Source organism: Salvelinus fontinalis, chromosome 41, assembly GCF_029448725.1.
Source record: "Salvelinus fontinalis isolate EN_2023a chromosome 41, ASM2944872v1, whole genome shotgun sequence".
NCBI lineage: Eukaryota > Metazoa > Chordata > Actinopteri > Salmoniformes > Salmonidae > Salvelinus > Salvelinus fontinalis.
Window position 1 is genome coordinate 15784217 of NC_074705.1, and position 22851 is coordinate 15807067.

Here is a 22851-nt window from a genome sequence, read left to right on the forward strand (position 1 = left end):
AATCACATAAGACACTGAGTCAGGGGGGGGGGGTGTATCAGAACCAATGATTGTATGGTCATAACTGAACATAGGCAACACAGTGCATATGTGCACCCATGCATGGAACCAACCCCTACACACTCATGACGCTTACAAAAGCAAGTCTGCAGAAATATGCTATTTGCACACATGCGAGTGTACATGCACTTATGCACGCAGGCACCGTCGCACCTCAGTGTGACCGTCACACTTCACTCAGGTCTACCACAACATTACCACAAAAGGTTCTACAGCTGCCGGAGCGCCAAGTCTAGGACCAAAAGGCTCCTCAACAGCTTCTACCCCCAAGCCAAAGACTGCTGAACAATTCATAAAATCGCCACATCGACAATTTACATTGACCCCCCCCTCTTGTACACTGCTGCTACTCGCTGTTTGTTTGTTACCTATACATAGTCACTTCGCCCCCACCTACATGTGCAGATTACCTCAACAAACCTGTACCCCTGCACACTGACTCGGTACCCCCTGTATATAGCCTCGCTATTGTTATTCTTAATATGTTTTACTTTTAATTTGAGTCTACTTGGTGAATATTTTCTTCTTCTTGAACTGCACTGTCGGTAATGTCTACACTTGCTCTATTCGGCGCATCAAATAAAATGTGATATGTATACAAAACACACACTCTCCTTGATCCTTCTCCCAATTTTCCTATTGTTAGCTTTGCTGAGTGTGTCGTGGAGTAGAGCTCGTCTCAGCTGTGCAGCTCTCCAGAGTAGGTTCATTGTGGTGAACGGACGCAGGTGTGAGGCACTGTAGACCCATTGTTCTACAGAGGCTTGCAGTAAAGAGATTTACACCCAATGTGTTCCCCTGCAGGGCTACTGAAACTCTTATTAGCGTGACAGATTCAGTGGACACTGGTGGACCTAGGATCTTTATTCCATTTCTGATATGGATATGTGGCGCCAGATCACCACTCTGCGGTACTCTGCTCTACTCTGGGTTTTGCACAATCTCCTTCCTAATCTGGATTACGTGTAAACATATTCTCCTCTCTAACCAACCGTGTGCCACACAGAGACACAGACGGGTTGGTTGTTTAGCGACGAAAATGTTGCATGCGTAACTTTGTGGCAGAAAAGACGGGGTTGGCTTAAATTGCTGACATGTAAAGTAGATTTTTCTTCCAAATGTTAATTGAAAACAAATTAAATTTGCACAACGAGCGCTTGTCTCTCAAATACATCGTTAGAGTTGTTGGTTTGCTAGCTAGCGATTTTTTTGGCCATATTAGAATCGACATGAAATCAGTCAAAACACCTCACGACAAGACATGGCATCAACAACAAGATAAAACAAGCCACCTACGATTCCCCACAAGGCAGCTTTTAGTCAGTGTTGCTAGCTATCTGACCGCTCGTCTTTTAGACACACCAACCTACTACCCTGGACTACTTTCTAAAAGCAATGAAAGGTTCTGAGTCAAAAGTTTGAAAAGGCAGCATATTGTACTGAAATAACTCTCTGTTCAACAATGAATGCTGGATTATTTGCTGTTGATATTAATAACGTCATGCTCGTCTTTGAACTCAGTAGTATATTTGAACACTTTCATTAGGCAAATTGTCCCCTCCAGCATTTAAACTCAGTAAGTTGGTGGATTGATATTGGCCAATAACAATAATATGAATAACATCATGCTTGTTTTGGAGCTCACTAGCATAGTTTAACTCTTTCATTAGGCAAATTGTCCCCTCCAGTATTTCAACTCAGAGAGCTCGATTTGTTATTTACTAGAAACTCAGAGAGATGGAAGGGGAGGTGACATTGTAAACTTAGAGAGATGGAGTTATATTTGCCATCAACCACTGAGCTGTAAAGAGCAGTATGGAGAGTAGTGATGCATGGTTAGAACAGGGTCATTGTGTTTACATGCTACTGTAATATGTCTCGGTCTCTCACACATATGTAGTTAGCTTACAGCACAAAAATAAAACTAGATAGCTCTATGTAGTACTAATAAGTATGTGGACACCCATTCAAATGAATGGATTTGGCTATTTCAGCCACACCCATTACTGACAGGTGTATAAAATCAAACACAGCCATGCAATCTCCATAGACAAATGGCTGTAGAATGGCTCGTACTGAAGAGCTCAGTGACTTTCAAAGTGGCACCGTCATAGGATGCCATTTTTCTAAGTTAGGTCGTCACATTTCTGCCCTGCTTGAGCTGCCCCGGTCAACTGTAAGTGCTGTTATTGTGAAGTGGAAACGTCTAGGAGCAACAACGGCTCAGCCGCAAAGTGGTAGGCCACATAAGCTCACAGATGGGCCTGGTGAGTACTGAAGCACGTAAACAATCGTTCGTCCTCAGTTGCAACACTCACTACCGAGTTCCAAACTGCCTCTGGAGACAACGTCAGCACAAGAACTGTTCGTCATGAGCTTCATGAAATGGGTTTCAATGGCCGAGCAGCCGCACACAATCCTAAGACCACCATGCGCAATGCCAAGCGCCGGCTGGAGTGTTGTAAAGCTCACTGCCATTGGACTCTGGAGCAGTGGAAATACGTTCTCTGAAGTGGTGAATCATGCTTCACCATCTGGGAGTCCGACGGACTAATCTGGGTTTTGGCAGATGCCAGGAGAACGCTACCTGCTCCAATGCATAGTGCCAACTGTAAAGTTTGGTGGAAGATAAATAATGGTCTGGGGCTGTTTTACATGGTTCAGGCTAGGCCCCTTAGTTCCAGCTCAAGGAAATCTTAATGCTACATCCATACAATAACATTCTAGACGATTCTGTGCTTCAACATTTGGGGAAGGCTCTTTCCATATATATATTTTTTTTATTTAAAAAAATGTTGGGGGTAGATCAGCTTTAATATTGCAGATAGATTGTAGATTTCATCAATTTAATTGTCTGCATTATTTCCAAATCACCGATATATTTGTTGTATATATACACACACACACACACACACATCTTCTAAAAATACATTTTCCTTTATTATTTTGCCCTGACCCTACCAACCCTCTACTAATTGGAGCAAACTAATGGACAACACCACCTAGGCTTCTACTTCCAGCTTCATTATACTATATACAGTACCAGTCAAAAGTTCGGACACACCTACTCATTCAAGGGTTTTTCTTTAATTTTACATTGTAGTATATTAGTGAAGACATCAAAACTATGAAATAACACATGGAATTATGTAGTAATAAAATTAAAAAATAAAAAGTGTTAAACAAATCTAAATATATTTTAGATTCTTCAAAGTAACCACCCTTTACATTCTCTCAACCAGCTTCATGAGGTATTCATCTGAAATGCATTTCAATTAACAGGTGTGCCTTCTTAAATGTTAATTTGTGGAATTTCTTTCCTTCTTAATGAGTTTGAGCCAATCAGTTGTGCTGTGACATGGTAGGGGTGGTATAGAGAAGGTAGCCCTATTTGATGAAAGACCAAGTCCATATCAGGGCATGAACAGCTAAAATAAGCAAAAGACAGTCCATCATTACTTTAAGACATGAAGGTCAGTCAATCCAGAAAATGTCAAGAACTTTGAAAGTTTCTTCAAGTGCAGTCGCAAAAACTATCAAGCGCTATGATGAAACTGGCTCTCATGTGGACCACCACAGGAAAGGAAGACCCAGAGTTACCTCTGCTGCAGAGGATAAATTCATTAAAGATACCAGCTTCAGAAAACGCAGACCAAATAAATGCTTCAAAGAGTTCAAGTAACAGACATCTCAACCGCATCTGTTCAGAGGAGACTGTGAATCAGGCCTTCATGGTCAAAATCCTGCAAAGAAACCACTAAAGGACACCAATAAGAAGAAGAGACTTGCTTGGGCCAAGAAACACAAGCAATGGACATTAGATCGGTGGAAATCTATCCTTTGGTCTGATGAGTCCAAATTTTAGATTTTTGCTTCGAACTTTTGTGAGAAGCACAGTAGGTGAATGGATGATCTCCGCATGTGTGGTTCCCACCGTGAAGTGTAACGGATGTGAAATGGCTAGCTAGTTAGCGGGTGCGCGCTAGTAGCATTTCAATCAGTTACGTCACTTGCTCTGAGACATTAAGTAGGGTTGCCCCTTGCTCTGCAAGGGCCGCGACTTTTGTGGAGCGATGGGTAACGATGCTTAGTGGGCAACCGTTGTTGATGTGTGCAGGAGGTCCCTAGTTCGCGCCCGTGTCGGGGCGAGGGGACGACGTAAAGTTGTACTGTTACATTGATGCTGTTGACCCGGATCACTGGTTGCTGCGGAAAAAGGAGGAGGTTGAAAGGGGGGTGAGTGTAACGGATGTGAAATGGCTAGCTAGTTAGCGGGTGCGCGCTAGTAGCATTTCAATCAGTTACGTCACTTGCTTTGAGACATTAAGTAGGGTTGCCCCTTGCTCTGCAAGGGCCGCGGCTTTTGTGGAGCGATGGGTAACGATGCTTAGTGGGCAACCGTTGTTGATGTGTGCAGGAGGTCCCTAGTTCGCGCCCGTGTCGGGGCGAGGGGACGACGTAAAGTTGTACTGTTACAGAAGCATGGAGGTGGTGTGATGGTGCTTTGCTGGTTACACTGTCAATCATTTATTTAGAATTCAAGGCACACTTAACCAGCATGGCTACCACAGCATTCTGCAGCGATACACCATCGCATCTGGTTTGCGCTTAGTGGGACTATCATTTGTTTTTCAACAGGACAATGACCCAACACACCTCCAGGCTGTGTAAGGGCTATTTAACCAAGATGGAGAGTGATGGAGTGCTGCATCAGATGACCTGGCCTCCACAATCACCCGACCTCAAGCCAACTGAGATGGGTTGGACCGCAGAGTGAAGGAAAAGCAGCCAACAAGTGCTTAGCATATGTGGGAACTCCTTCAAGACTGTTGGAAAAGCATTCCAGGTGAAGGTGGTTGAGAGAATGCCAAGAGTGTGCAAAGCTGTCATCAAGGCAAAGGGTGGCTACATTGAAGAATTTCAGATATATTTTGATTTCTTTAACACTTTTTTAGTGTTATTTCATAGTTTTGTTGTCTTTCTATTTTGCTAGATATTTTTAACTGTGTGCTGTGTGCTTCACAAAAGTGCTGAACCTATATACATTTTACAGACACACACGCATATTTGACAGGTTATCTTGTTTTTAATCCCACCCTTCAGCTCCATTCAACTCCTCCCATCTCTCTTAACACCATCCATTTTTTATTTCCATTTGCCATATATTTTTCAACTGTGCTGTTTCACAAAAGTTCCCTTTCCTGTTTCAGCATGACAATGCCCCTGTGCAAAGAGAGGTCCATACAGAAATGGTTTGTTGAGATCGGCATGGAAGAACTTGACTGGCCTGCACATAGCTCTGAACTCAAGTCCATCTTTGGGATGAATTGGAATGCCGACTGATCAGTGTCCGACCTCACTAATGCTCTTGTGGCTGAATGGAAGCAAGTCCCTGCAGCAATGTTCCAACATCTAGTGGAAAGCCTTCCCAGAACAGTGGAGGCTGTTATAGTAGCAAAGGGGGGACCAACTCCATGTGAATGCCCATGATATTGGAATGAGATGTTCGACGAGCAGGTGTCCACATACTTTTTGATGTAGTGTACATCAAGTTTAATTGTCAAGGTACTGTTCTAAACCAATATTATTTGGAATATTCCATTATTATTTTTTTTTAAGGTAGAGACGTCATAGTAAAAGGCTTACTGCGGACGTGGTTCTCAGCACAGTAGAGCATATCAGCTGCATGGATAAACTGGTATCCAGAGCCTCGGACCCGGAGCTCAGCCTCGGTGTAGCCCAGCACGATCTTCCCCCTGCAATGCAATAAGATTCACAAAAACACCCTTATTATAGATGAGACGACAATGCCTACAATAGACAACTAGTTGAAGCTCAGTGTTAAATTCAAATCTCCCTATCATCATATGTAAGCCAATATGACACAAATCTCAAAGAAAATTCCAAATCAACTTGTAGGTACACAACACACTCCCCGCCTCTCGTCCGTTACCGAGAACCACATACCAGATTTTTTAACAGGGCAGTTAGCAATTGAGTTGTAAAATTATTTATTGCGCCTACCTAGCTCAAATTCGAGACGTTGGATTAAAACAAGTCCATAAAGTGACTATTGGGCTTAAAAAACGCAGGATTGACAAAATTTGTAGGTACATCAGTTTTTAATCAAATGTATGTCTCACTCGCACATTTCCGTCTTAAGAAATAACGATCAACCTTTTTATAACTGACAACGCTTACATCTTTTTTAGCCGAAACTCACAACACCGGGTTGGTTGCTCGGCAACACAACTGCTTGCACCATGCTGCCAGTCATATGAAGTGTACATGAGCAAACCAAGGCTAATGTATATAGCTAGCTATATGGTGGTATTCACACTAAGGTTAATCAATGAATACAAACGGATATTTTGATTAGCTAACGTTACTTGTACAAAGTAAAGCAGCTAGCCAACTAGCTTACCAACAGCCAAATACAGGTAACTGTTAGCTAGCTAATGAATGTGGTTTTGTTTTGATTAGATAGGTAGCTAGCTAGCTAACGTAACATTATAGCAGTCAGATGAGAGCTAACGTTGGCAAGGTAAGTTAGCTAACCAACAAGTGATGAAATCTAGCTAGCTATATCTTGCCAAGTAGGGGTTTTCACAAGGCTAAAGTCACCATGTGTAAACTGCTGACCTAAACACTTGCGTGTAATTGGAGCACAAATAAACTAGCGATTGTCCTTGGCAGCCAATTAAAGTGATCTAGCTAAGTAACCTTAGCCAACGTTTGACTGTAACATTAGCTAATGTGTATGTTCAGTTCACGCACCACAATATATCATAACGTAACTAACTTTAACTATCTAGTTAAGTTTAAAACCACCAAACGTTGGGAAAACTGTCACTCTAATCACATTAATTTGCATTGTACAGACCAAGCTACGGTAACGAGGTAGCCAGATTTCAGACAAGATAAACACTGCAGTTAGTTACGCTACATTTCCTCGACTAAGAACAACTAAGACCACAACACAAACCATAGCCAAGAAAACAAATTGATTTGTTAAGAAACAGGGAGTTAGTTATGTTGAACCGCATATAGTAAATGGTTGAACCCCAAACACACACACGTAAACAGAATCTCAGTTGTGCATGCTTACCAGACTGACAGCATCGCTGTTTCAAACACTTGTCGAATAAATTCCATCTCCGCCATAAACTGCCTCTCTTGCGTCTTGACATTTATAATCCAAATGCGTGCATACAGTGTCAAATTACTTTTCTGTGTGTTCACAGAAAATCTTAAATCGCCATCCACAAGTAAAACGTAGTCAGAGGGCTCCACAAACTGCACCAGGTTAAAACAACATCAGAATCATTGCTTGCTTAGTGAATTGCTGTGTGCCAGTCAGTCTCATAGACTATACGTAACATAGTAAATGTAAATCCAGCACACTGAAATAAGTATGTTATGTTACGTTTGGTATGGTTACATCAGACAGAAGGTTACTTAATAAAGGAGACTTTTCCCAAATCTCAATTTTTCATGTAAATGGCATGATCTCAAAAACAAACCAAATCACAAAAAAAGTGTCTGGATCCTTCAATAACATGCCATCACAAATAGAGATTTACTTCTGAAATAGGAAAAGTCTCGAGTGTGGTTGGTCGGGTGGAAGGACGGGCGTATAACAAGGATGTCTAGCAACTCAAACGTAGTTTGAGTCTCATCATGGACAATTTTAGCTAACTACCAACTTTGCAACTACTTACTAATTTTTATATACTTTGCAACTACTTAGCATGTTAGCTAACCCTTCCCATAACCTTAAAAACCTTTAACATAACTCCTAACCTTAACCCTAACCCCTAGCCTAGAAAACCTTAGGCACCTAGCTAACATTAGCGTTAGCCATCTAGCTAACATATCGTACATATTGCTAATTAATTAGGACACATTTAGACCATTCTTTCATTTATAGTTTTGACAGCCCCCTCCTGACACACACACACACACTTACACACTTATTTACATTTAGTAGGTGGTTCTTAAAATAACCTTGGGTTTGTGGAGAGGCAAGTGGCAGTGAGTGGGGTGGTGTGTACTACTGTGTGCGTCTTGCTAGAACGGGGGAGAGATCAGCTCTCACAAGGAGGAGGTTGTTGCACTCATTCGTGAGATGCACGCCATCCCTCCTTTGGTGTTTGCCCCAGCACTACACAGATGATTCAAATAACCAAGTTTGGGAAACCCTGCCCTACGGTACTGCCCAGGGACATTGTGATTTATGACAAAGTGGCCGACTGTGGGCATGCGCCTGTAACAGAAATGCAAACACCAGCTGGTTGACAGAGCGCCCGGGCCATCTCTATGCGCTTGTTGATGTCCTACTCCCACTGAAACATCCAACTCCTCCACTGTGTGATGTCAGAGAAGACCACGGTTGTCCTGGGAACATTTGGATGACTACCTCCTGATAAGATCGCGTCTGACGCACAAGGGCTGTCCCCTTAGTTGTTTCCACCAAGGTGGATGACTATGATATATTCACAATCACTCCTCGCTTTGGCAAGAAATCATTTTTCAGAACCTTTCCATTGAGAACAGCTCATCCATATTTTGTGCTCCTGTAGTCGTCTAGTCCACTACATTGTGTAATCGCATAGTAAATATTTGCTTGAGTCTTTACTTCCTTGCTCTTGCCAATTTGCTTTGAGCAATGATAAGTAGGAGTATAAACTGGGATCTTATCAATAAATACAATTGATAAAACGCATGATATTGTGAGGGTTCACAAGGAGAGCATGTGTTATGCTGTATTATAAACTGGGTGGTTTGAGCCCTGAATGCTGATTGGCTGAACGCCGTATACCACAGGTATGACAAAACATTTATTTTCACTCTTTTAATTACGTTGGTAACCAGTTTATAATAGCTATAAGGCACCTCAGGGGTTTGAGCAATAAGACCGGAGGGGGGGTGGTATATGACGAATATACCACAACTAAGGGCTGTAACCAGGCACTTCGCATTACGTTGTGCGAAAGAATGTGTTGTATAATAATGTTGCATAATGACATTCCAGTGTAAAAAACATGAAAATAAAATAAAAATATATATATTTTTAAGTGAGAATAGGCATTGGTCTGAAGCCAAAAAAAAAAGCAAATTCACGAGCACCCATGCTCTACCAAGGTTTTCCAGGACACAGCTTTCACCTACTACAGTAGCTATGTTGATATCGTACTTCAACCTATGTATCATTTGGCTCTATGTATCATTTGGCTGGCTGTATGTAAATTCTGTTTTTAAAAGGGGTTCTAATGACATTAATTCAACCAGCTATAACCGCTGGAACTTTAACAACATTCCATCACAATGTGAAGTAAGACTGAATAGTGTGGGCATACTTGGCGTCGCAGGCCATGGGGGTGAAGTCCAGCTTGTGTTTGGTCCTGAAGATCATGTTCTTGGTCCTGATCTCCAGGATGGATGGAGGCTGGAGGGGGGTAGCGATGGCAAACAGGGCCAGCTGGGGGGGCACGTTGCAGCCGTCATCCAGCCGGCAGTTCTGGCCATGCAGGAACTTCAGACGGCCCTGGAGGGTCAGGGCCTGGGGAGAAAAAACAAAGAGCTCGTTGGTCCAGGCTTCCTCATACAGTATTTGTTCGGAAACCAAAAGCCGAGTAATGAACGAGACTTGAGAGGATAGCAACGTGAAACGACAATATCAAATCAAATGAAATCACATTTTATTTGTCACATGCGCCGAATACAACAGGTGTAGACCATACAGTGAAATGCTTACTTACAAGCACTTAAACAATGCAGTTTTAAGAAAATACCTTAAAAAGTATGAGATAAGAATAGCAAATAATTAGAGAGCAGCAGTAAAATAACAATAGCGGGGCTATATACAGGGGGTACCGGTACAGAGTCAATGTGCGGGGGTACCGGTGTCGAGGTAATTGAGGTAATATGTACATGTATGTAGGGTTATTAAAGTGACTATGCATAGATACTAACAGAGAGTAGCGAGGGGGGGGGGGGGGGGGGGGGCAATGCAAATAGTCTTGGTAGCCATTTGATTAGATGTTCAGGAGTCTTATGGCTTGGGGTTGAAGCTGTTTAGAAGCCTTTTGGACCTAGACTTGGCGCTCCGGTACTGCTTGCCGTGTGGTAGCAGAGAGAACAGTCTATGACTAGGGTGGCTGGAGTCTTTGACAATTTTTAGGGCCTTCCTCTGACACCATCTGGCATAGAGGTCCTGGATGGCAGGAAGCTTGACCCCGGTGATGTACTGGGTCGTACGCACTACCCTCTGTAGTGCCTTGCAGTCGGAGGCCGAGCAGTTGCCATACCAGGCAGTGATCCAACCCGTCAGGATGCTCTCGATGGTGCAGCTGTAAAACCTTTTGAGGATCTGAGGACCCATGCCAAATCTTTTCAGTCTCCTGAGGGGGAATAGGTTTTGTCGTGCCTTCCTCACAACTGTCTTGGTGTGCATGGACCATGTTAGTTTGGTGATGTGGACGCCAAGGAACTTGAAGCTCTCAACCTGCTCACCTACAGCCCCGTTGATGAGAATGGGGGCGTGCTCGGTCCTCCTTTTCCTGTAGTCCACAATCATCTCCTTTGTCTTGATCACGTTGAGGGAGAGGTTGTTGTCCTTGCACCACACGGTCAGATGTCTGACCTCCCTATAGGCTGTCTCATCATTATCGGTGATCAGGCCTACCACTGTTGTGTCATCGGCAAACATAATGATGGTGTTGGAGTCGTGCCTGGCCGTGCAGTCATGAGTGAACAGGGAGTACAGGAGAGGACTGAGCACGCACCCCTGAGGGGCCCCTGTGTTGAGGATCAGCGTGGCAGATGTGTTGTTACCTACCCTTACCACCTGGGGGCAGCCCGTCAGGAAGTCCAGGATCCAGTTGCAGAGGGAGGTGTTTAGTCCAAGGGTCCTTAGCTTAGTGATTAGCTTTGAGGACACTATGGTGTTGAACGTTGAGCAGTATTCAATGAATAGCATTTTCACATAGGTGTTCTTTTTGTCCCGGTGGATCTGTTGGGGTGGTATGCAAATTGGAGTGGATCTAGGATTTCTGGGATAATGGTGTTGATGTGAGCCATGACCAGCCTTTCAAAGCATGTCATGGCTGCAGACGTGAGTGCTACGGGTCGGTAGCCATTTAGGCAGGTTACCTTATAATAGGAGTAGAAAATACTATTAGTAAATCCTAAAAGTATACTATTATATTACTAAAATAAAATAGTAGTATTTAAATATTACTCGTATTTGTGCACTTGAAGCTCTCAACCTCTCAAGCTTGTCTGGTACCAATGGAATAGTTTCAAAAGTGAAAAGTGCCAACCCTGCACATCTGACAACCACAGACAGAAGAAATCAAAAAGCTGAAAGGATTTGAAAGAAAATGGATACTAATTGAACCCATGTCTGGTGTAGAGCAGTGCAGCTACTGTAAGACATGGATGTACTGTGCAGTATATAGGCCTGTCGTCCCATTGATGGCCTTTAAGATGTGCCGAGATTTGTTGCAACCCGGAGAGAGACACACTGATGGATGAAAACACAGTGTGCGTTTTGAAGAACAGTGTTTTGGCAACTTTCCATCCTTTAAGTCACTGTCCCTCCCTCCCTCTCTCCCCTCTCCCCCAGTTTGTCCCTCTGATCGTGGAGCTGTGCTGTGGGATGGTGGAAAACATGGGTATGGAGTACACAAGTGCCGAGCAACAACACCATCGTGTCGAACCTGCAGGACCAACTCAACAAGGGCCTAAAGAGCAACGCTACCAAGATGGTGTGTGTGTATCGGTGTGTTTGAAATTATATTACAGCCAGTCTTCAGTTTCAAAATGATCAGCTATCTTGTCTGTGCACAAGACAGTTAATGTCACGGGCGGGATCTGAACAAGGGTCTACCACAGGAGAAACCAACGTCTTAACCATTAGACAAAGAGGAAACTCCCTTTTGGGCCATGGGCCGACACTGATTATGAAGTCGCAGGCAGGGCTTCCCCATCACGAGACCATGAGCAACCATGAGCCCGACACATGACAGCTACACACAAACACAGTAAAAAGAAGTTAAACAAAGGAAACTCATATTCACCTTTTTTCAGACCTAAAATTACCCTTGTTTCTTTCAAGGTCTAACGGATGTCACCAGGCAGGCTATAACTCCACCCATGCAAAACCTGCTGATTACAAGGTCCTGCGTAGATTGTATTTTCAACCAGCAACTATTAGGAAATAGCACTGATTAAAAAAAATCATACTTTTACAGTTTTAGTTTCATCAGCTGTTATGACACAAAACACAGGAAACATAATTTTGACTGCACTGGGCCTTTACTGTAAAATATAATTTTGTTCGAATTTTTCTTTCTTCTTCTGTGATGTAAGTTTGAAGGACCCTGTCCCTCTCTTGGCTTCAAGCTCCAGTGTTTGGGACAGATTTATGTCCGGCTTTAGCTTGGTGAGGCTCCAGGACTTCAATATGGACTGCCGTGGGGAGCAGAGGATTATTGTGTACGCCATCGCCAGCCGCGAATGTTGAATTCCTGAAAGAGCGAAGATATGAGAAATGATTCACGAGCACACAAAACTTGCTTCAGTCACGTTTGTTCATGAATGAGAAGCTGGCTGTATGTTCCACATATAGGATTTCCTAGACATCAACAATCAAACTGCTTCGACAACAATAGAGCTCACACTCAGATGAATGATGAGCATATTGATTGCTGGTACACTTTATGGTACTGTACTTAAGTATTTATTTAAGGCACATTTAATTCTTTTGCATATACTTGTACTGAGGCTTGCTCATGGCAGTGGCTGCATCTGCACGGGCAGGATGATGTGGGCGATGGCCCAAGGCCTGAGTGGTTATCCGCTGAACGGGCATCATGCCAGGGCTGGAACTCAGCTGAGCCAGTCGGTTGCTGAAGTAGTAGACAGCTGCATCGGACTGGGCCTGTGGAATGTACACATTGAAGTAAAAGGCTATATGGAATTCGAAGTTAGCATTTCTCAATAAAATGTTCATTACTCATGTCCAAGTTGGATATATTATTTTCTGTATGGACTCTTGTTTGGATTTACCTGTGGAATAGGAGGCTGGTAGGAGTTGATGATGGGGTTGGGCACTGCCATGACACTGACCATCCTCTGCTTGTACCTGTCTGCCAGGTATTGTTGGCGCTGTTCCTTGCTCTGAGCCAGGGCCACGTAAAGCGGCTTGGTGCCCACGATACGGCCATTCATCTCCGTCACAGCCTTGGTGGCCTCCTCGGGGGATGAGAGGGAAACAAAGCCAAAGCCTTTGCTGCGGCCGCTCTCAGTCATCACCTTGGCGCTGATGATTGTTCCGAATTCAGAAAACGCCTTCCTTAAACGGTGATCATCAAAGGCATCATCCAGGTTCTTTACAAAGAGATTTATACCTCTGTATTTGGCCTTGGGATCAGACTTCTTCTGCCCAAACTTGAGTTTCAGCAACGTCTGGCGCTCTGCTTTCTTCTGGGCGCGGCCTACATATATCAGCCTCCCGTTTAGCTCCTTCCCGCTCATCTCATTCACGGCTCTCTGTGCATCCTCAGGCCTCTCGAAGCAAACAAAACCGAACCCACTCGACTTCCCGTTATCGTCTTTCATGACCTTGACACTAACGGTTGGTCCATATTTCCCAAAAAGCTCCATCAGTGTCTCATCGTTCGTGTCTCTGCCAAGATTCTTGACAAACACGTTGTTGAACTCTCTGGCCTTGGCTCCAAGCACCTCCTCTCGCTCTTTGCATGACTTAAAGCGCTCGATAAACACCTTTTCGTTATCCATTAACATGCCATTTAATTTCTCGATGGCTCTATCAGCAGCCTCCTGGGTCTTGTATTGAATATAACCATAACCCTTGGAATGGCCATTCTCGTCACAAACTACCTTGCTAGAGTAGATGTCTCCAAATGCTGAGAAGGTCTCGTACAGGTTTTTATTTGTTATAGACTTCTTGTCCAGGTTCCCGATGAAGATGTTTCCCACCCCACTTTTCCTCAGGGTACAGTCAGGATCAGACCTCATGATGCGCAGATATCTTCCTTCGAGTATATCATTGCTGAACATGAGCAGGGCACGCTCAGCATCGTCTGGCTGATAAAAGTTAACGTAGGCGTACCCGAGGGAACGATGTGTAACCCGATCCCTACATACACGGACAGAAGAGATTGGTCCGGCCTCACGAAACATCTTGTTTAGGTCTGCCTCGGTGACGTTTTGGTGGAGGTCACCAACATACAAAGAATTCATTTTGGAGATTTTGGACCTAATTTGCACGTTATCGAAGCTAGCTCAAGAACACAGAATGACAGGTGAATGAACAGCTGCCACGTGTTTAAATTCACGGAACTGACTCGTTTGTGATGTCATAAGTGATGTAACGTCAAATGCAATTCTGATGTTCCATCATTCCTTTATTGCATCATAGCCATGTAGTTTACAGGATTTAGATAGCGGACAGAAACATTTCAATTTTAAACACATAAATACATGTACGTCAATCTTTATTTTATAACAGTTTGGGAAGCCAAAGAGAGATATATAGATAGAAATGATGAGTATAACTTCGACACAGAATACACATGGCAAACACTAACCATGTTCTCTTTATCGATGGATAAAAGCATGCCAAATAATAAAATAGAAACTAGTAGGTTTGAATGATTTTTATTCTCAAATCGAGCAGACTCACGTTAGAGGAATAGCATTTGGTTCACAGTCGTTCCACCTTCAGTGAGAGGTTGAATGAGCAATACCCCTGTAAAACTGAACCGTTTAAAAATGTAATAGAGCTCTGTGTCACTCAGGTTTGCTATTTATATCTGTTTGTATACTACAAGTGGGATATTATTCAATTGTATGCTGTAAAGAGAGCCGAGGAGTATCAGGAGAGAGTAAATGCTTGAAACAATCTCCCGTAGCCAACCACAGCAGTCTAGACTAGAGAGAGACTAGGACTCTCTCCTCGCTCTCCCATTCAAATGCATAACATATTCCTCTGCTGCCTTTGTGACAACGAAAATGATATCACATGTGCTCACTTCTCCTTACTCCACTCAGAGTGCCTGTTTCATTTCTCCCTGTCACACGCAATCAGCATTATTTACAACAGTCACCTCTAGAAAGAAGAGAGAGAGAGACACACACAGAGACAGAGAGAGCGATAGCGAGAGAGAGAGACAGAGAGACAGAATAAGAGAGAGGGAGAGAGAGCGGAAGATGGAGAGAGAGAGAGACCATTCTTAATGGCTGATCCTGTCTCTGTCCCTCGCTAGGCTGGCTGGAGGCCCTTCGATCACACTGTAAACATTCAAGATCCCCTGTCATCCCCAGCCATAACCCAGCAGGCCATAACCCTGCTCATCAAATTGCTAATTAGAAAAGCCAGGGAAGCCTTTGCATGTGGCTTTTGGACTGATAAAACTTTCAGACCCTCCTCCTCCCCTGCATGCAAGAGCCCCAGAGGGACAGTGTAGAACTACACAAATTTACAATGGAACACACACGCACATCCACACACTACAGTAGAACCATCCATCTATCTCCGTCACGTAGATGCGTGGTACACCTTGATAACAAACAATTCAGAACAGCAGAGCACGCGGGTCGCACGGTTCGCTGGGGGGGGGGGGGGGGGGGGGGGACTTATTTACATTCATAGTAAGTAACCGACATGTGACATGTCAGTGTCAGGCTCGCTCTGAGCTCTTTGTGTGACATGACAGGACAGGACAGGATGCATCGGAGAAGATACTTAGAGAGCTATGTTATGTTCTGTTCCTTCTCCGTGGCCTGTTTCCACGGTAACACATCAGTCCCTCTCCTGACAGTGATGAGTGTCATGGAGCTAATGAAAGGGAACTTCTTCTTCTGTCCCTGTTAAAACGTCAGGACGTAGAGCTAATTGGCTTTGAGTAATTACTAGGAGTTGAGGTGCACCAGGCACACTGGGACGGCATTTTGGAGTTCCCGCCTGCCCTGTGTATTTCTGCTTAAGCTTCAGGTCAGGAACATACTGGACCTTCAGGTCAGGAACATACTGGACCTTCAGGTCAGGAACATACTGGACCTTCAGGTCAGGAACATACTGGACCTTCAGGTCAGGAACATACTGGACCTTCAGGTTAGGAACATACTGGACCTTCAGGTCAGGAACATACTGGACCTTCAGGTCAGGAACATACTGGACCTTCAGGTCAGGAACATACTGGACCTTCAGGATAGGAACATACTGGACCTTCAGGTCAGGAACATACTGGACCTTCAGGTTAGGAACATACTGGACCTTCAGGTCAGGAACATACTGGACCTTCAGGTTAGGAACATACTGGACCTTCAGGTTAGGAACATACTGGACCTTCAGGTCAGGAACATACTGGACCTTCAGGTTAGGAACATACTGGACCTTCAGGTTAGGAACATACTGGACCTTCAGGTCAGGAACATACTGGACCTTCAGGTTAGGAACATACTGGACCTTCAGGTTAGGAACATACTGGACCTTCAGGTCAGGAACATACTGGACCTTCAGGTCAGGAACATACTGGACCTTCAGGTCAGGAACATACTGGACCTTCAGGTTAGGAACATACTGGACCTTCAGGATAGGAACATACTGGACCTTCAGGATAGGAACATACTGGACCTTCAGGTCAGGAACATACTAGACCTTCAGGTTAGGAACATACTGGACCTTCAGGTTAGGAACATACTGGACCTTCAGGTTAGGAACATACTGGACCTTCAGGTTAGGAACATACTGGACCTTCAGGTCAGGAACATACTGGACTTTCAGGTCAGGAACATACTGGACCTTCAGGTCAGGAACATACTGGACCTTCAGGCCAGGAACATACTGGACCTTCAGGCAAGGAACATACTGGACCTTCAGGTTAGGAACATACTGGACCTTCAGGTCAGGAACATACTGGACCTTCAGGTCAGGAACATACTGGACCTTCAGGTCAGGAACATACTGGACCTTCAGGTTAGGAACATACTGGACCTTCAGGTCAGGAACATACTGGACCTTCAGGTCAGGAACATACTGGACCTTCAGGTTAGGAACATACTGGACCTTCAGGTCAGGAACATACTGGACCTTCAGGTCAGGAACATACTGGAACTTCAGGTCAGGAACATACTGGACCTTCAGGTTAGGAACATACTGGACCTTCAGGTTAGGAACATACTGGACCTTCAGGTTAGGAACATACTGGACCTTCAGGTCAGGAACATACTGGACCTTCAGGTCAGGAACATACTGGACCTTCAGGTCAGGAACATACTGGACCTTCAGGTTAGGAACATACTGGACCTTCAGGTCAGGAACATACTGGACCTTCAGGTTAGGAACATACTGGACTTTCAGGTCAGGAACATACTGGACCTTCAGGTCAGGAACATACTGGACCTTCAGGTCAGGAACATACTGGACCTTCAGGTTAGGAACATACTGGACCTTCTGTTTATGTAATGAAGGGCTGTAGTTAAATAGAATGCTACTACAGCAGTACAAATGACCTAGTCTCTCGTTTAAATGGTCAGCACGCAAGATTTGGTTCTGGTTGGGGAACATACCTTCTATTTATGTAACGAAGGTCTGGACTTGCCACTACTAGGTTACAAATGATCACGGAACCAGAAACAAATATTGCATGGGCTGGTCAGCTAACAGTGTGTCACGAGAGATTACAGCACCGACGACCAGGACGAACTAATGAAACTACTGTATGTGTGTCAATTCACTGGGACATGCAACTGTCAAACCAGCTAAATCAGAATTCTTTGAGCTTGATTTGTGTGACAGCTTGAATCTCCTACTGGAATATTGATGGGGTTGTGTCTCCCGCTCAAAGTCGGTCTCCAGTGCAATCTTTATTGAGATAACGTTGCACATGAGTGAATGTCGAAGCAAGACATTCTCACAGGAAGAAATGGCTTTTCCCTGAGACAAACGGTAGCCTCCTATGATTTCATGGCCTACTAGCAGACGGATTCTAACGACAACAAAAAACGTGCAAGGACTAATGAACAATGTCATGTTGAATATTGTCCGATTTCTAAAAACAAGAATGGGGAGAAAATAAAGAACATTGTCATTAATGCACATGCATCTCTTTTACTTTCTGTAACAGCTGAATGCTCGAGGGCGAATGTAATTAGAGTTCACAGTACTTCAGCAAAACGAGGAAAAGCAAAAAGGATTCAATTAACTTGTTCATTATCCTTCTACTACAGTCAGATACAATACAACACGCTGTATGTAATAACCCTCATATAATAGGAACACGATGTTTAGGAGGGAACTGATGACCCCCAGATGAGACTTGGACTGCGTCCTAAATGGCACCCTATTCCCAATTTAGCACACTGGTTTTGACAAGGGTTTATAGGGCTGTGGCAAAAGCAGTGCACTTATATAGGGGATAGGGTGTCATTTGGGACACAATCTTGTACAAGGCTGAGGGGGCCTAGAGGGGAGACGGAAGTCATTGAAGATTAGAGAACATGCAAGGAAGGGATAAAACACCAAAGTACTGTAATGTAACTGCAAACTTTGTCCTCTGCTCTGCGTCCTCTGTAGTGATTACATCAACAATTCAAAGATGAGATAAAAATGGTACACAAAGTTCATGAGAACGGTAATTGGAATTTCTTTCTTCTTCTTCTTGATGAGTTTAAGTTGGGCCTCGTCCTCCCTCCTCCCCTCAACTAACTCTCTCCACCCCTCCTCTGCTCTCCCTTTTTCCTATTTCTCCTCCTCCCCTCGGCCCGTATCCTCTCATGCGAGGCCAGTATGGTGTGGTGGGTCTTATGGCCCTCTCCTCCCATCTCCCCCTAGCACTGGTTCATTGATCCTGCTGGGCATAAGGCGAGGTGCAATGATGTCAAGAATCTACCCTCAAATAGCAATAGGATTACCAAAACAATGCTATGGAGCCAGACCCTGGGCTTACCGCTCTCGCAAATGACCTCCACAGAGTTGAGAAGTACCCCGATCTTACTCTTCTTTCCTCTTCCCTTTCCCCTTCCCTCCCGTCCCCAACCACCAGCCCCCCGCTACTCTGCATGGTCCCGATCTGTACTGGTGAGATGGAGAGGCTAGGAGGAGCGGAGGGGGCGAGGGGGTCATGCTACGGTCTCCCACTATGACACACCCACACCAGCACCATGAGCCCTGCATGCCAGCTTTAACAGCAAGCACAGGCAGATATCCCTCACAGCTCTCTGAGTATGCTTTTCTAACTGCACACGGACAATCCGATAGGCCCCTACAGCAATATATTTACTTGTATGTTACTGTGTTCTAGCCACGTCAATGTGCTCTGACTCTGCCCTCTTGTCTCCCTCTCTCTCTCTCTCTCTCTCTCTCTCTCTCTCTCTGTCCCTGTGGTATCCAGCACAACCCTTTAGTCTGAGGAGAAGACCGTCCTTTGGGAGTCCCTGTGCTACTCTGACTAAGCAAATTCCTCTCTGGGTGCTCTCCTCCTCTGGAGGGCAGATTGAAAGCCCTTTCCCCACGACCCTGTGGCCTTTTAAGACGGATTACTGAGGGTGGGTAGTGGCTTCTGATCCCGCCGTGGTCTGAAGTGGTACGACCCCACGCTGAGCAGGCTAATAGGCTCTCTATGGCTCTCTAGCTACTGTAGCTGGGAGCAAATAGCCTCCTTTGGCCTCAGAGTGCTGGGATGCTGACAGAGAAGTGGAGAAAGGGGGTGATAGGGCCAGGAAGGAGAGGGTAGGGGAAAGGAGTGGGCGGAGATAGAAGGGGGAGGTAGGGGAGGAAAGGAAGGTGGTGGGGGGGGGGGGGGGGTCCAGGAGTCAGAAGTGAACGGCAGCCTTGTATTTTCTAGCTGGGAGAAAATAGCATCCTTTGGTCTCACACCACTGGGCTTCTGAGTAGAGGGGGGGTGGGGGGTGGCAGAGAAAGTGGGAGGTAGGGGTCTGAATGGGGGAGGTAGCCCTGGAAAGTAGAATGCTCAGAATAATGCAGAGTGAGAATAGGAGGGGGGGCATAGGGGGGTGGAAGGGATTCTGTAGTTCAGGGGTCAGTAGTGGAGGGTAGCTCTGGGATAAGGGGGATGGGGGGGGTCAGTAGCCCTGTAAAGCGCCTGCCTCTGGGGCTCTCTGGCGGGAGTCGGGACACCCCACGCCAGGAGCCAGACTAGAGTGTCTGGGTATTCCCAGGCCTTTGTTCTTGTACGGCTCAGCCTCCCTCAGTACAGTCATGGGACACAGTCACAGTGGCAAAATAGGCCGGAACACTCTGATCTAATAAAGCTGAGGTGTGATCTGACACACACACACACACTTGTAGACGTACGCACACGCAAGCAAGAGTGCAGTACACACGGAAGTAAGGACGCTCGCACGCACAGACACTCACACGCCTTCTCCCTTATATACATGCATACACAGACTGTCTTCACACACTGTCTTCAACAGAGGGCAAGTCTCTAACATGAGCTCAAACATCATTGCAAGAATAATCTTCCCAAAAGGAGACATGTCAGTCTCCAGTACTCCTGTGTGTATGAGGTTGAGAGAGGAGTAATATGATTGGTTACAAACCAGGAAGCCAGAGGAGTTGTCGAGGAGACAGCGGAAGCGACAGACGAAGTTCCTTTCCAGGAAGGAGGAGTTCTCTGGAGGCAGCTGGTCGGGGTTATAGGTCACCAGGGACGAGCTGGGGACTGGTTTTCCATCTGAGGAATAGCAACAAGACAATGACAAAGTCAAATCACTATATTCAATGGCTACTTCATTTGTGGTCTATTAATATGTCTGTTCAACAGAGTTTAACAGGGTTCCGATGCTCCTACAGTACGGTATGTTTGGTGAGTGTGTGTATGTGCATGTGTGTGTGGGTGTGTAGCTCCAGTCTGTCTCTCCCTCTTCTCCATTCCGTCCCTGTTCTAAAGTACCACGGTAACGCTACGGTAGCTAGCTCTAACCCCTGCCTAATTGAAACAGACGGCTGTGTGTGTGTTCTAACATTTACCCTCAATGCCATGGAGAGCCTGATAAAGGTCACCTCCCTCTCTCCATCTTCTCTACTCTCTCTCTCTCTCTCCATGCTCTTCCTCTATCCCTCTCTCATCTCCTTCCCTCTCTGCACAGAGCTCAGCTGGGGAAATTGGGGTCAGCTGTTTTTAGGGAAAAGTTACGTTTTATTTCTCTGCTAGTAGTGACCGTCAACCAGTATGGTGTACAATGTCACTGAATGTGTGTGTCACTTTAAAGTTAAACGACAACTTCACTGCGACTAACTATCATACTGAAACAAAGCATCAAACTGGCACCTCCTTTTTATCTTTAGTTTTTTTCTGCTAGTAGTTCACCTCAGCCCTTTCCACAAGTTCAATTTCAGTATGGCATATATATGCCATCTGTAAATTTGCAACAGGGCATCAAACATACATCGCTAGCTAGTAATGTGAAAGGCTCACAGTGGCCTTGGACAACTTTGTGAAAATGCGTCGGCATAAAAGGGGGTAGACAGTGAGACGCAGTGTAAGACTGACCTGGGGGTGACTCCACCTGCTTGGGCACGGCCGGGGGGTTGAGTGCCCAGTGCAGGTTCCTCCTAAACTCCTGCTGGTCCTCAGTGTGGATCAGATCAAACACACTCTGGTGCATCACGTCCGTCTGGAACAAGGAGAGAAAGAGAGAGGTCTTTGGAACGGTCACGTGTACCAACACATAGGACTGGGAACTATTGTCTGACTTCCTGAAAAATAACCTACACACAATTGAATTCACTCCTGTAGAATCAGTAAAATGATGCTCTCACACACACACACACACACACACACACACACACACACACACACACACACACACACACACACACACACACACACACACACACACACACACACACACACACACACACACACACACACACACACACACACACACACACACACACACACACACTCGACCCCTTGTTTTGTGGGCTTGCAGTGAGGAGGAAGGTTAGGGCATGAGGTGGACCACCTCAGAGAGTTGGTGACATGGACACAGCACAGCCTGAGGTTCCGTATCACACTAGCATCTCAGTGCTACTTCTCATTACCATACACACAGCTTCACAACAGGCAGCCACATACATCCAAAAGGATTTCGGTCAGCGCTGTAGATGTGAAGTGATGGTTGTTGAAATGAAACAAGGCCTGGGAGGTGTGGCTCACACTGTGGGAACATTTCTTCTACAGCAGCTTGTGCTTTCAGTGCCTTGCAAAAGTATTCAGCCCCATTGGGCGTTTTTCCTATTTTGTTTCATTAGAACCTGTAATTTAAATGGATTTTTATTTGGATTTCATGTAATGGGCATACACAAAATAGTCCAAATTGGTGAAGTGAAATGAAAAAAATTACTTGTTTCGAAAAATTCAAAAAAATAAAAAAACGGAAAAGTGGTGCGTGCATATGTATTCACCCCCCTTTGCTATGAAGCCTCTAAATAAGATCTGGTGCAACCAATTACCTTCAGAAGTCACATAATTATGTTAAATAAAGTCCACCTGTGTGCAATCTAAGTGTCACATGATCTGTCACATGATCTCAGTATATATACACCTGTTCTGAAAGGCCCCAGAGTCTGCAACACCACTAAGCAAGGGGCACCATAAAGCAAGCGGAACCACCACGACCAAGGAGCTCTCCAAACAGGTCAGGGACAAAGTTGTGGAGAAGTACAGATCAGGGTTGATTTATAAAAAAATATCTGAAACTTTGAACATCCCACGGAGCACCATTAAATCC

General features: G+C 44.9%; 2 protein-coding genes across 2 annotated transcripts in view; both read right to left on the bottom strand.

The window, feature by feature from the left end:
* The window catches only part of LOC129840246 (aryl hydrocarbon receptor-like), a 76954-nt gene that overhangs the window by 9384 nt on the left and 44719 nt on the right, over positions 1-22851 (bottom strand). Inside the window, exons 6-9 of the mRNA XM_055907976.1 lie at positions 21609-21732; positions 20656-20789; positions 9420-9622; positions 5707-5816 (exon numbers count right to left, since the gene is read on the bottom strand). Coding sequence (XP_055763951.1) covers positions 5707-5816; positions 9420-9622; positions 20656-20789; positions 21609-21732 — 571 coding nt within the window. The remainder of the gene's footprint in view (positions 1-5706; positions 5817-9419; positions 9623-20655; positions 20790-21608; positions 21733-22851) is intronic.
* Positions 13093-15650, bottom strand: LOC129840247 (polyadenylate-binding protein 1-like). Its single transcript, XM_055907977.1, has one exon. It carries the CDS (start codon positions 14329-14331, stop codon positions 13102-13104), a length of 1230 nt encoding a protein of 409 aa, XP_055763952.1. The 5' UTR covers positions 14332-15650; the 3' UTR covers positions 13093-13101.